This window comes from Panulirus ornatus, chromosome 52 (assembly GCF_036320965.1).
Source record: "Panulirus ornatus isolate Po-2019 chromosome 52, ASM3632096v1, whole genome shotgun sequence".
Classification (NCBI taxonomy): domain Eukaryota; kingdom Metazoa; phylum Arthropoda; class Malacostraca; order Decapoda; family Palinuridae; genus Panulirus; species Panulirus ornatus.
The window spans coordinates 11,211,638-11,227,624 of record NC_092275.1 but is presented as its reverse complement, the minus strand read 5'-3'; the positions used below and the strand labels follow the sequence as shown (position 1 = coordinate 11,227,624).

General features: G+C 40.5%; 1 protein-coding gene across 2 annotated transcripts in view; it reads left to right on the top strand.

Moving 5' to 3' along the window:
- Window positions 1-2,574: 2,574 nt before the first annotated feature.
- Window positions 2,575-15,987, top strand: part of LOC139764975 (uncharacterized) — a 57,584-nt gene continuing 44,171 nt past the window's right edge. Inside the window, exons 1-2 of one of the 2 annotated variants that reach the window (XM_071692026.1) lie at window positions 2,575-2,695; window positions 7,217-7,358. Coding sequence is in view for 1 of the 2 variants with exons in the window: in XM_071692027.1 (XP_071548128.1) it covers window positions 2,626-2,695; window positions 7,217-7,358 (212 nt within the window). In the remaining variant the exon portion in view is untranslated. The remainder of the gene's footprint in view (window positions 2,696-7,216; window positions 7,359-15,987) is intronic. The other variant, XM_071692027.1, reaches the window with a different exon arrangement.

Genomic DNA, 15,987 nt, shown 5'->3' with positions numbered 1-15,987 from the left:
TCTTTTTCACCTCTTGCACCTTTCTCTTGACCTCCTGCCTCTTTCTTTTATACCTCTCCCACTCATTTGCATTATTTCCCTGCAAAAATCGTCCAAATGACTCTCTCTTCTCTTTCACTAATAATCTTACTTCTTCATCCCACCACTCACTACCCTTTCTAATCAACCCACCTCCCACGCTTTTCATGCCACAAGCATCTTTTGCGCAAGCCATCACTGCTTCCCTAAATACATCCCATTCCTCCCCCACTCCCCTTACCTCCTTTGTTCTCACCTTTTTCCATTCTGTACTCAGTCTCTCCTGGTACTTCCTCACACAAGTCTCCTTCCCAAGCTCACTTACTCTCACCACTCTCTTCACCTAAACATTCTCTCTTCTTTTCTGAAAACCCCCACAAATCTTCACCTTTGCCTCCACAAGATAATGATCAGACATCCCTCCAGTTGCACCTCTCAGCACATTAACATCTAAAAGTCTCTCTTTCGTTCGTCTATCAATTAACACGTAATCCAATAACGCTCTCTGGCCATCTCTCCTACTTACATACGTATACTTATGTATATCTCGCTTTTTAAAACAGGTATTCCCAATCACCAGTCCTTTTTCAGCACATAAATCTACAAGCTCTTCACCATTTCCATTTACAACACTGAACACTCCATGTATACCAATTATTCCCTCAACTGCCACATTACTCACCTTTGCATTCAAATCACCCATCACTATAACTCGGTCTTGTGCATCAAAACCACTTACACACTCATTGAGCTGCTCCCAAAACACTTGCCTCTCATGATCTTTCTTCTCATGCCCAGGTGCATATGCACCAATGATCACCTATCTCTCTCCATCAACTTTCAGTTTTACCCATATCAATCTAGAATTTACTTTCTTACACCCTATCACATACTCCCACAACTCCTGATTCAGGAGTAGTGCTACTCCTTCCCTTGCTCTTGTCCTCTCACTAACCCCTGACTTTACTTCCAAGACATTCCCAAACCACTCTTCCCCTTTACCCTTGAGCTTCGTTTCACTCAGAGCCAAAACATCCAGGTTCCTTTCCTCAAACATACTACCTATCTCTCCTTTTTTCTCATCTTGGTTACATCCACACATATTTAGACACCCCAATCTGAGCCTTTGAGGCTCAGATATAAATATATATATATATATATATATATATATATATATATATATATATATATATATATATATATATATATATATATGGTTGCGAGGTGTGGGCTATGGATAGAGTTTGGCGGAGGAGGGTGGATGTGCTGGAAATGAGATGTTTGAGGAGATGTTGTTGGAACCACTATTCCTTCAAACATACCCATTTTTGCTTTCCAATTTCTTATCTACCTTCATTTGATGCTTTCTCGATATGGGGTCTTTTCTATCTTCAAAGAATCGTTACCTGTTAACCTCGTGCGTGTGTGTGTGTGTGTGTGTGTGTGTGTGTGTGTGTGTGTGTGTGTGTGTGTGTGTGTATGTGTGTGTGTGTATGTGTGTATATGTGTGTGTGTGTGTGTGTGTGTGTGTGTGTGTGTGTGTGTGTGTGTGTGTGTGTGTGTGTGTGTATGTGTGTATATGTGTGTGTGTGTGTGTGTGTGTGTGTGTGTGTGTGTGTGTGTGTGTGTGTGTGTGTGTGTGTGTGTGTGTGTGTGTGTGTGTGTGTGTGAGGGTTGGAGGGAGTTCTACAATGGTGGGATCCCATCTCACAAGCTTTCTTTGGTATCGTTAATGTCTTTCAACTTTGTCTTGCGTTGTCTACAGTCACACAACTCCATATCTTAGCTTGCTCCGTCTCGCCGCCACTATTACTGTGAAAGTATTTCATATTGATTCCATGCCGTATCTTACATAGTTTCTTGCCGTGAATTTTTGTTGCTTTTGCTTTCTTGATACAAGAAAGTGTTGCTTGGAGACATTGTCCGTTGATACCGACATCTGAAGGGGTTTATCAATCATGCCATTATGTGTATCTTATCTACGATGAGTAAATTTACGTCGTCAAACATGTGCTTGTAACTCATTTTCTTATACCAGGTTCCACACCCGGTAACCTTCTCCAGACATTTCTTAGATCTTTAAGCAATTGTGAGGGTGATGACCAAATTTGCTATGCCTATTCTACTTTAGGTCTAATGTAAGCTTCAAATAGTTTGTAAACATTTCTTCCTCTCTGTATCTACATACATTTTGAAATCAACCAACAGATGATTTGTCTCCTTAACAGTTCTGACTTATTTTGTTGATATATTAGGTACAGTGTCGTGCGACGAGTTCCATACACTCATGCACCGTGAATCATGCAAAATCATAGTCATGATATTTAGGTTTCATTTCAGTAACTTTATTATCACTGATTTTGGTCATAATTGATATCACCATCATTCACAATATACGCCCAAAGCTGGATGCTTGTCACACTGTTACCTCGACCTCTCTCGTGCGTGGCACGCGTAGGCAGTATGTACCAGTATGTAGGAGAAGCGGGGGCGGGTAAGATAAGGGGTAGGTTGGTGGGGAATCCGATTGGTGGGTCACGATTATAAATACGGAGGTAAAGATCCAGGAGAGCACAACACCCACGCTCACCTCCCCACCACTTCAACATGAAGTCACTGCAGCCACTGATGCTCCTGCTGGCTACCGGAGCCGCCTTCGCCGCCGCCCTGCCCAAAGGTAAGGACCTGGGATCTCGCATCGAAACCCCTTGTTTTACGATAGAGACCCAGCCCCCTCCTTTTTTCCCCTTACCACCAAGGGGTCATAAATGCGTTTAATTATTGTTTACACTGTACGGTAAGGGAGTTTGACACTTGTGGGCCCAGTATTTTGAACCTTCTCTACTATCATACAGTTCTTAAATACTATATACTGTGTGCATTTACTTTATCCTCGTCCTGTCTATTCTATTTATCCTCCACTCTCATACCCTAACGATACTCTCTTAGAAAATTTGTTGGTAGGTTACTTACTTTCTTGCGCGTGTGTGTGTGTGTGTGTGTGTGTGTGTGTGTGTGTGTGTTTAACTACCTAATTGTACTCAACGGGGAAGAAGCTTTACATTCGAGGCGCTCCATCTCTTGGACAATCATTTAAATTTACATAAAGAATGCAAAGGAATACAAACGATTTCAAACATACCATTGGATCCTTTTGAGGCTGTTTGTGGTAGTGGAAGATATCACAAAATCACAGATCACCATGACAAAAGCTAGACGGTAAACACATAACTCAAAAAGAATAATCTACAAATTGTCAATGTGTCTTAATGAGGCGCAAAATAACGTAAGTCGTCGACTTGAAATAGAATACTATTCAAGCATATTCTTAAACATTTCTATAGTTATACCTTTCAACCACACTAATTGGCAACTTTCAACCACACTAACTGGCAAATCGTTCCATAGGTTAACAATTCCGTTGAGGAAATAGCGAATCGCCTCATTCGAGGGAAAGCGTTTGCCCACGACTTTGTATCCATCACCACGAGTACAAGCAGACGAATCAAGTCTTAAGCAACTTGATAGATCAAGATTGTCAAAGTCTTTGTGAATATTTGTGTTGGATCATCTCTCAGGCTTTTCTTTTCTCAGCTCAACTGATACAAGTCGTTTCATCTGCTCTCATAATGTGTGTTTCTCAGTCCGGGAATCATCTTGGTGGTTCGACGCTCAACTCTCTCCATTTTATTTCTTATTAGGTCGGGTGACCAAAACTGAACATGATATTCAAAACTGGGACGAACCAATGTAAGCTGTAAGGATGATTTCTCTGGACTTAAATTCAAAGACCTTGCCTAAGTATCCAAGAATTTTGTTCGTTCTTTTCACTGCTTCTGTGCTCTCCTTACTGAGTTACATTCAGCTTTTTCCATCCGTCTTCCACTCTTATACTATGAAAATACTTTTTACTTATTTTCAATAAGTTTCTGCTTAATTTCTTGTTTTGTTAGTTTTTGTTCTATTCCTATGTCTTTCGAAAACTGTTCACTGTCTTCGTCATCAGCCTGGTTTAAAACTTAAAGGTTTTCAAGTCGTTCCTCACTCTGATTTCATCCATGGTGAGCAAATTCAAGACTTCTATCCTTTCACTGTGAGTCAGCTTTCTTAATTTGGTACAATTTTTGTTGCCCTCCTCTGCACCTTCTCTATTAGCTCTTAGTACTTCTTTTAGTGCAGTGATCAAACCTGAGAAGAATTTTCTAGTTTTGGCCACAATAGGAGAATAGTAAAGAAGACAAACTGTCTTCTGACAAACAGTAGAACATTGTTGGAAGTGTATGGGTTTTTGGCGTCAGGTTAAGGACGATGTCAACTCTCAGATCCCTTTCACACACTAATTCCTACAACCGAGGCCTAACGTTCACTGTGGCTCATTCTTATTACTTTACAATTACTCGGTTTAAAATTCATCAACAATTTATCGGACCAACTTTGTAGTGTGTCTGGGTCCCCTTATACGATGATGCAATCCTACCTTTGCTTCATTTGCAGATGTATTCAAGAAGAAATCCATACCTTCCGGCAAGTAATTTACATAGATCAAGAAAAGTATCAGTTCCAGAACAAAACCCTGCACCACTCTATTAGTAACATCCACCCACTTCGAAAAGGTTCCTCAGACATACGTCCTCAGTTACCTTCCACCAAGACTCTGTTCATCCAAGGAGTCTCTCCCTTATTCATACCTAATATCTAACTTCTTGATCAGCCTCCCATGCGTTATAGTGTCAAAGGCTTTCTGGCGGTCCAGATTCAAACAATCCATTCAGCTTCCTCTTGTCTAAAATCTAAGAAGTTCGTTACAGATAACCTCTTATCCCTGAATCCATATCATCTCTCAGGTAATATCTCCTCTGCTGAAAGTCATCCATTTGTATTGGGTGATTATTTTCTCCCTTTCCTTACAGACAACACTTTTAGTACTCTGTTAATGGATTTCCTCGAGACGTCAGTGCATTAAAAGACCCCCACTCCAATTCATTACATTGGTCGTAGAGCTACAGTCCACTGTAGAAACACTTTGGAACTTGTCTTCACTCAGCTTTTCACATAACCTTATACTGACCTGTGCAACTCATCCCTCTGGATTTCTTAGCCTGATTAACTGCCTTTTTACCTTATCTAGTAGACGGATTTTGGATCTCCTCTGTCTTGTCCAAAATATTCTTTTCAAAGTTTCTTTTTCATTTCTTATCCTGGAATAATCGTTCCTTATTTTCATATTTCTTACGAAGGCCTGTTTTGTAATTATATATTTGCATTTACACATTTGAAGAGAAGGGGAGTCTTACACTCGTAGGGCACAAACATATCCCACTATCTTACAAATTCCTGTATCTCTGTATGCTGCTGCATTAAACATATTTTCCTTCATTTTATTCCAGTCATTTACCACTCTTATACTAAACAACTACTTCACATTTCTAACAAGGTCTTATGCGTAATCATATGTTCTATCCTTTGGTAGGTCTATCCCTACATCTCTGGAAGAACTGCGCTCTGTGTACATCCTAAGTTTGATAAGAAAACTTAAAGGATGTGATCAGATCACCTCATTCTTCTCTCAAACGAGTTGGGCAAGTTAAGGCCAATGTCATTTCCCTAAAACTTAGCTCTCTTAACTTCGGTATCATCTTTGTTACACTTCCCTGGACCTTCTCTATTAGCTTCTTGCGATTCTTTGGGTGTGGTTACCAAATTTAAGAACCATATTCCATTTCTGGTCTTATGTAAGATGTGAACAGGTTGCTGACTAGTCTTGATCGATGAGCTTTAATGTAATACTATTTGTTGGCAGACAGTTGGTCTCCTTAACCATCATCTAGCCTAAGGTGTGATTCTGGCTACTGGTTAGGGTCAATGTCGACCCCACAGGCTTTCTCAAACACAGATTCCTCCAGCATATTTCCTACAAGATGATAATCATATCGAGACCTTCTTTCACTGTGACACATCCTCATTCAGGTTGAACTTCATGACTTATGTATCAGACCAACTTTGGAGTCTGTCAAGATCCCCTTGTAAGTTGTTGCAATTTTTCGCACTCTTCACTTCCCTCATGACTTTTACATCATTTGCAAGCATATTCATGCTGGAATCCATACCTTCTGGCGAGTGACCTATACAGAGTAAGATGAATAATGATTCTAGAACAGATTCCTGCGACTCTCCGCTGGTCAAGTCAACCTATTTTGAAAAGGCTCCCCTGACATGCGTCCTTTGTTCTCTTCCGCTATGATAATCTATCCGTTGAGGGAGTGTTCACCCTATTTCCACCCGGTGATTCAGCTTCTTAATCAGCTTCTCACTGGGTAAGTAACAAGTGTTTTCTGTTGGTCCAGATACAAACAATCTACCCAGTGTTCTCTTTTGTTCAAGAGAGATGTCATTCTCTCGTTGGAATCGAAGAAGTTCGTGACTCATGGCCCTCTTTCTCTAACGCCATACTGTCTCTCATTCTTTCTCCTTAACAAAAAGTCATCCATTAGCTTTCTGGTTACCTTCTTCAACACCTTACAACAACGTTTGTCTGTAGTTCAGCGTCTCCTCTCGGTCTCCTAGATATGACATTTGCTTTTTCCATTCCCTTAGCTCTTAGTTATCTTCCAGCCATGTCCTAAACAACATTTCAAGTATTTTCGAGTGTATCTGCACACATCTTCAGCACACATGTGGAAACTTCATGAGGACCATAGGTCAAGATTTTTCAATATTCTGTTAATGTCTTTTCTACATATCTCTTTGTGTGTATGTGTGTGTGTGTGTGTGTGTGTGTGTGTGTGTGTGTGTGTGTGTGTGTGTGTGTGTGTGTGTGTGTGTGTTAAATGAATAGTATAAATAGTATGTGTTATATAAATAGTAAACCAGTGAGACTCGTGCGGAGTCAAGAGGTTTGCTACTCCCGCAGCCTAAGATGAGTCTACTGCTCCTCATACTGACAAGTTCCCTCTGAGGGGTTTTCCTGATTCCATATACTAAACGGTGCCTCCTGCTCTATGTACTGAAAGTTACATCCCATACTCGTATATCAAAAAGTGCTTCCTGGCCCCAACATACACTAGATGGAGCCCCTTACTTTACACACTGAATTGTGCCCCCAAGACCCACACACTCACGGAATGATGCCTCCTGCTTCTTATAATGAACGCTGTTCTGAAAATCTTACTATTCACTAACTGATATTCATCCTGTACAGAACCTAAAGTGGGCTCAGTGTACAGCAAGTGCTACATGTCTACAAATGCAGAAGGCTTTTACGTTCTCATCACCAACTACGTGTCGGACCTCAGAGACATCCAGTACAACAACGTCATCGACAGCGTCGCGGCAAAAGGAGTGTGAGTCAGTGATGATTATTACATTTTCTATGTGGAAAACTCCCGTCACGGACGATAGTCCTCATAGGGCGAATGATATCTGGGGTTGGAGAGTATTAGTAAAATTTAGGGAAGACAAAGTGATGTTTTGGAAGGAGTTTAATAATGTGCGAAAAACAAGAGAACAAATGGGAACAGCGTTGAACGGGGCAAAAGGGGAAGTGATAACAAGTAGTGATGAAGTGACAGAGTGGCAAATCTACAGTGTTTTAGTTGGTTTAGTATGCGAAGTATGAGAGTGATAAAGAGTGGTTTGATGAAGAGAGAAGAGGTGGTGAAAATCTTCTGTAAGATGAAATGCGGCAATGCGGCTAAAGTGTAAGGTTATTGCTATTGAATGCATTAGAAAGGGGATGACTGTGTTGTTGATTGGTTGGTGAGGATTTTCATTGTATGTATAGATCATGGTGAGGCGCATAAGGATTGGTGGAATGCGTATATAGTACCACTGTATCAAGGCAAGGGAGATAAAGGTGAGTTTTCAAACTGCAGAGGAATAAAATTGTTGAATGTACCTGGAAAATTGTATAGGAGGGTATTGACTGAGAGGGTATGTGTGGATCAGGTGTTTGCTTTAGTGAATGTGTGGGAGAAATACTTAGAAAAACGGATGGATTCGTATGTGGCATTCATAGATATGGAAAAAGCATTTGATAAGGTTGATAGATATGCCTTGCGGAAGATGTTAAGAATATATGGTGTGGGAGGAAAGCTGATAGAAGCAGTGAAAAGTTTTAAGCAAGGGTGTAAGGCATGTGTACGAGTAGGAAGAGCGGAGACTGAATAGTTCCAAGTAAAGGTTAGTCTGCAGCAGGGGTGCGTGATGCCACCATGGTTTTTTAATTTGTTAATGGATTGGTGGTGAGGGAGGTAAATGCGAGGGTCTTGGAGAGAGGGGCGAGTATGCAGTCAATGGGTGATGAGAAGGCCTAGGAAGTCAGTCAATTGTTTGTTGATCCACTGCTGGTAGATTCGAATAAGAGACTGCAGAAATTGAAGGCTGAGTTTAGAAGAGTGTGAAAACAGGAATTTTGAGAGTAACTGTGAGTAAATACAAGGCTCAAAAGGTTTGAAGAAAAGGTTAACTGGGGTGTGAGTTTGAATGGGAGTGGACGTGGCAGCGAATGGAGCCGTGGAAGCGGAAGTGAGTCATAGGATGGGTGAGGGGGCAAATGTCCTGGTAGCACTGAAAAATGTGTGGAAAGAGAGAACGTTGTCTGGAAGGGCAAAAACGGGTACCTTTAAAGGTAAAGTGTTCCCAACAATATCATATGGATGCGAGCTATGGGCTATAGATAAGACTATGCGGAGGAATGTGGGTATGATGGAAATGAAATGTTTGCAGGCAAATGTGGTGTAAGTTGGTTTCATCGAGTACCTAATGAAAGGATAAGCAAGAAGTGCTGTAATAGAAAGGGTGTGATAGAGAGAGCTTAAGGAGCTGTGCTAAAATGTTTCGCACGTACGGAAAGAACGAGTAGGGACAGTTTGACAAAAGAAAGAATATATGTGTCAGAGGTGGAGGGAACAATGAGAAGCGGGAGGTAGAAGGATGGAGTGAAAACGAATTTGAACGATCGGACCTGAACGTGCAGGAGAGTGAATGGCGCACACCGGGTGGAGTGAATTGGAACTAAGTGGTATGCAGAGGTCGACGTACTGTCAATGGACTGAACCAGGGCATGTGAAAAGTCTGTGGTAAACAATGGAAAGGTCTGTGAATCTTCGCCCCATTCCCCATCCTGTGACTCACTTCTGCTTCCATAGTTCCATTCGCTAAGTCCACTCCCAGATATCTAAAACACTTCATTTCCTCCAATTTTTCTCCATTCAAAATAAGGATAGGGTAGAAAGAATACTTCCCACTTTTTCCCACCACGTTGTAAAAGGCGACTGAAAAGGGAGGGAGAGGGAGGCTGGAAATTCTCCCTTCTAGTTCTTACTTTGCCAAAAGAAGGAACAGAGAAGGGTGCCAAGTGAAGATTTTCCCTCTTAGGCTCAAGCCTCTGTTCTTAGCGCTACCTCGCTAATACGGGAAATGTCGAATATGTATGAAATATGTACATACATGTGTATGCGGGTGGGCTGGGCCATTCCTCGTCTGTTTCCTTGCACTACCTCGCTAACGCGGGAGACGGTGGTTAAACATAATAAATAAATAAAAAAAGATATATATATATATATATATATATATATATATATATATATATATATATATATATATATATATATATATATATATATATATATATATATATATTCCCTGGGGATAGGGGAGAAAGAATACTTCCCACGTATTCCCTGCGTGTCGTAGAGGGCGACTAAAAGGGAAGGGAGCGGGGGAGCTGGAAATCCTCCCCTCTCGTTTTTTTTTTTTTTTTTTAATTTTCCAAAAGAAGGAACAGAGAAGAGGGCCAGGTGAGGATATTCCCTCAAAGGCCCAGTCCTCTGTTCTTAACGCTACCTCGCTATCGCGGGAAATAGCGAATAGTATGAAAAAAAAGAAAAGAAAAAAAAAAAAAATATATATATATATATATATATATATATATATATATATATATATATATATATATATATATATGAAAAAGGAAAGGAAAAAGACGAAAGAATGGCCCAACCCACCTACATACACATGTCTATACATACACGTCCACACACGCACATATACATACCTATACATATCAAAGTATACATATATATATATACACACACAGACATGTACATATATACACATGTACATAATTCATACTGTCTGCCCTTATTCATTCCCGGCTCCACCCAGCCACACATGAAATGACAACCCCCTCCCCTCGCATGTGCGCGAGGTAGCGCTAGGAAAAGACACAAATGCCACATTCGTTCACACTCAGTCTCTGGCTGCCATGTATAATACACCTAAAACACAGCTCGCTTTCCACAACCAGGCCCCACAAAACTTTCCATGGTTTACCCAGACGCTTCACATGCCCTGGTTCAATCCATTGACAGCACGTCGACCCCGGTATACCACATCGTTCCAATTCAGTCTATTCCTTGCACGCCTTTCACCCTCCTGCATGTTTAGCCCCCGATTGCTCAAAATCTTTTTCACTATATCCTTCCACCTCCAATTTGGTTTCCCACTTTTTGTTCCCTCCACCTCTGGCACATATATCCTCTTTGTCAATCTTTCACACTTATTCTCTCCATGAGGCCAAACCATTTCAAAACACCCTTTTCTGCTCTCTCAATCACACTCATTTATAACCACACATCTCTCCTACCCTTTCATTACTTACTCGATCAAACCACCTCACACCACATATTGTCTTCAAACATCTCATTTCCAACATTTCCACCCTCCTTCGCATAACCCGATCTATAGCCCACGCCTCGCAACCATATAACATTGTTGGAACCACTATTCCTTCAAACATACCCATTTTTGCTTTCCGAGATAATGTTCTCACCTTCCACACATTTTTCAACGCTCCCAGAACTTTCGCCCCCTCCCCCACCCTATGACTCACTTCAGCCTCTATGGTTCCATCCAGTGCCAAATTTACTCCCAGATTGGGGAAGAGCAGTGTGGTTCAGAAGTGTTAGAGGATGTGTGGATCAGATGTTGGCTCTGAAGAATGTATATAACATTTATGGATCTGGAGAAGGCACATGATAGAGTTGATAGAGATGCTCTGTGGGAGGTATTGTCCTCAAACATCTCATTTCCAGCACATCCATCCTCCTCCGCACAACTCTATCCATAGCCCACGCCTCGCAACCATACAACATTGTTGGAACCACTATTCCTTCAAACATACCCATTTTTGCTTTCCGAGATAATGTTCTCGACTTCCACACATTCTTCAAGGCTTCCAGAATTTTCGCCCCCTCCCCCACCCTATGATCCACTTCCGCTTCCATGGTTCCATCCGCTGCCAGATCCACTCCCAGATATCTAAAACACTTCAGTTCCTCCAGTTTTTCTCCATTCAAACTCACCTCAACCCTACTGTACCTAATAACCTTGCTCTTATTCACATTTACTCTTAACTTTCTTCTTTCACACACTTTACCAAACTCAGTCACCAGCTTCTGCAGTTTCTCACATGAATCAGCCACCAGCGCTGTATCATTAGCGAACAACAACTGACTCACTTCCCAAGCTCTCTCATCCACAACAGACTTCATACTTGCCCCTCTTTCCAAAACTCTTGCATTCACCTCCCTAACAACCCCATCCATAAACAAATTAAACAACCATGGAGACATCAAACACCCCTGCCGCAAACCTACATTCACTGAGAACCAATCACTTTCCTCTCTTTCTACACGTACACATGCCTTACATCCTCGATAAAAACTTTTCACTGCTTCTAACAACTTGCCTCCCACACCATATATTCTTAATACCTTCCACAGAGCATCTACATCAACTCTATCATATGCCTTCTCCAGATCCATAAATGCTACATACAAATCCATTTGCTTTTCTAAGTATTTCTCACATACATTCTTCAAAGCAAACACCTGATCCACACATCCTCTACCACTTCTGAAACCACACTGCTCTTATCCAATCTGATGCTCTGTACATGCCTTCACCCTCTCAATCAATACCCTCCCTTATAATTTGCCAGGAATACTCAACAAACTTATACCTCTGTAATTTGAGCACTCACTCTTATCCCCTTTGCCCTTGTACAATGGCACTATGCACGCATTCCGCCAATCCTCAGGCACCTCACCATGAGTCATAAATACATTAAATAACCTTACCAACCAGTCAACAATACAGTCACACCCTTTTTTAATAAATTCCACTGCAATACCATGCAAATTTGCTGCCTTGCCGGCTTTCATCTTCCGCAAAGCTTTTACTACCTCTTCTCTGTTTACCAACTCATTTTCCCTAACCCTCGCACTTTGCACACCACCTCGACCAAAACACCCTATATTTGCCACTCTATCATCAAACACATTCAACAAACCTTCAAAATACTCACTCCATCTCCTTCTCACATCACCACTACTTGTTATCACCTCCCCATTTGCGCCCTTCACTGAAGTTCCCATTTGCTCCCTTGTCTCACGCACTTTATTTACCTCCTTCCAGAACATCTTTTTATTCTCCCTAAAATTTAATGATACTCTCTCACCCCAACTCTCATTTGCCCTTTTTTTCACCTCTTGCACCTTTCTCTTGACCTCCTGTCTCTTTCTTTTATACGTCTCCCACTCAATTTCATTTTTTCCCTGCAAAAATTGTCCAAATGCCTCTCTCTTCTCTTTCACTAATACTCTTACTTCTTCATCCCACCACTCACTACCCTTTCTAATCAACCCACCTCCCACTCTTCTCATGCTACAAGCATCTTTTCCGCAATCCATCACTGATTCCCTAAATACATCCCATTCCTCCCCTACTCCCCTTACCTCCATTGTTCTCACCTTTTTCCATTCTGTACTCAGTCTCTCCTGGTACTTCCTCACACAAGTCTCCTTCCCAAGCTCACTTACACTCACCACCCTCTTCACCCCAACATTCACTCTTCTTTTCTGAAAACCCATACAAATCTTCACCTTAGCCTCCACAAGATAATGATCAGACATCCCTCCAGTTGCACCTCTCAGCACATTAACATCCAAAAGTCTCTCTTTAGCGCGCCTGTCAATTAACACGTAATCCAATAACGCTCTCTGGCCATCTCCCCTACTTACATAAGTATGCTTATGTATATCTCGCTTTTTAAACCAGGTATTCCCAATCATCAGTCCTTTTTCAGCACATAAATCTACAAGCTCTTCACCATTTCCATTTACAACACTGAACACCCCATGTATACCAATTATTCCCTCAACTGCCACATTACTAACCTTTGCATTCAAATCACCCAGCACTATAACCCGGTCTCGTGCATCAAAACCACTAACACACTCATTCAGCTGCTCCCAAAACACTTGCCTCCCATGATCTTTCTTCTCATGCCCAGGTGCATATGCAACAATAATCACCCATCTCTCTCGATCAACTTTCAGTTTTACCCATATTAATCGAGAATTTACTTTGTTACATTCTATCACATACTTCCACAACTCCTGTTTCAGGAGTACTGCTACTCCTTCCTTTGCTCTTGTCCTCTCACTAACCCCTGACTTTACTCCCAAGACATTCCCAAACCACTCTTCCCCTTTACCCTTGAGCTTCGTTTCACTCAGAGCCAAAACATCCAGGTTCCTTTCCTCAAACATACTACCTATCTCTCCTTTTTTCACATCTTGGTTACATCCACACACATTTAGGCACCCCAATCTGAGCCTTCGAGGAGGATGAGCACTCCCCGCGTGACTCCTATATATATATATATATATATATATATATATATATATATATATATATATATATATATATATATATATATATATATATATATATATATATATATATATATATATATATATATATATATATATATATATATATATATATATATATATATATATATATGTATATATATATATATGTATATATATATATGTATATATATATATATATATATATATATATATATATATATATATATATATATATATATATATATATATATATATATATATATATATATATATATATTTTTTTTTTTTTTTTTCAAACTATTCGCCATTTCCCGCATTAGCGAGGTAGCGTTAAGAACAGAGGACTGGGCCTTTGAGGGAATATCCTCACCTGGCCCCCTTCTCTGTTCCTTCTTTTGGAAAATTAAAAAAAAAAAAAAATAATGAGAGGGGAGGATTTCCAGCCCCCCGCTCCCTCCCCTTTTAGTCGCCTTCTACGACACGCAGGGAATACGTGGGAAGTATTCTTTCACCCCTATCCTAGGGTGAAAAAAATACAAGGACAAAACTGGCCATAAGTATAAAATGAAGTAAAAGCATCCTCTGTCCTATCATTCCTCACCAAATATTCCTCCTGGACCATGCTGGGTCTTAGGTGCTGGTAGATATATATATATATATATATATATATATATATATATATATATATATATATATATATATATATATATATATATATATATATATATATATATATATATATATATATATATATATATATATATATATATATATATATATATATATATATATATATATATATATATATATATATATATATATATATATATATATATATATATATATACATATAGTGCCATTGTACAAAGGCAAAGGGGATATGAGTGAGTGCTCAAATTACAGAGGTATAAGTTTGTTAAGTATTCCTGGTAAGTTATATGGAAGGGTATTGATTGAGAGGGTGAAGGCATGTACAGAGCATCAGATTGGGGAAGAGCAGTGTGGTTTCAGAAGTGGTAGAAGATGTGTGGATCAGGTGTTTGCTTTGAAGAATGTATGTGAGAAATACTTAGAAAAGCAAATGGATTTGTATGTAGCATTTATGGATCTGGAGAAGGCATATGATAGAGTTGATAGAGATGCTCTGTGGAAGGTATTAAGAATATATGGTGTGGGAGGAAAGTTGTTAGAAGCAGTGAAAAGTTTTTATCGAGGATGTAAGGCATGTGTACGTGTAGGAAGAGAGGAAAGTGATTGGTTCTCAGTGAATGTAGGTTTGCGGCAGAGGTGTGTGATGTCTCCATGGTTGTTTAATTTGTTTATGGATGGGGTTGTTAGGGAGGTGAATGCAAGAGTTTTGGAAAGAGGGGCAAGTATGAAGTCTGTTGGGGATGAGAGAGCTTGGGAAGTGAGTCAGTTGTTGTTCGCTGATGATACAGCGCTGGTGGCTGATTCATGTGAGAAACTGCAGAAGCTGGTGACTGAGTTTGGTAAAGTGTGTGGAAGAAGAAATTTAAGAGTAAATGTGAATAAGAGCAAGGTTATTAGGTACAATAGGGTTGAGGGTCAAGTCAATTGGGAGGTGACTTTGAATGGAGAAAAACTGGAGGAAGTGAAGTGTTTTAGATATCTGGGAGTGGATCTGGCAGCGGATGGAACCATGGAAGCGGAAGTGGATCATAGGGTGGGGGAGGGGCGAAAATTCTGGGAGCCTTGAAGAATGTGTGGAAGTCGAGAACATTATCTCGGAAAGCAAAAATGGGTATGTTTGAAGGAATAGTGGATCCAACAATGTTGTATGGTTGCGAGGCGTGGGCTATGGATAGAGTTGTGCGCAGGAGTATGGATATGCTGGAAATGAGATGTTTGAGGACAATGTGTGGTGTGAGGTGGTTTGATCGAGTAAATAACGTAAGGGTAAGAGAGATGTGTGGAAATAAAAAGAGCGTGGTTGAGAGAGCAGAAGAGGGTGTTTTGAAATGGTTTGGGCACATGGAGAGAATGAGTGAGGAAAGATTGACCAAGAGGATATATGTGTCGGAGGTGGAGGGAACGAGGAGAAGAGGGAGACCAAATTGGAGGTGGAAAGATGGAGTGAAAAAGATTTTGTGTGATCGGGGCCTGAACATGCAGGAGGGTGAAAGGAGGGCAAGGAATAGAGTGAATTGGAGCGATGTGGTATACCGGGGTTGACGTGCTGTCAGTGGATTGAATCAAGGCATGTGAAGCGTCTGGGTTAAACCATGGAAAG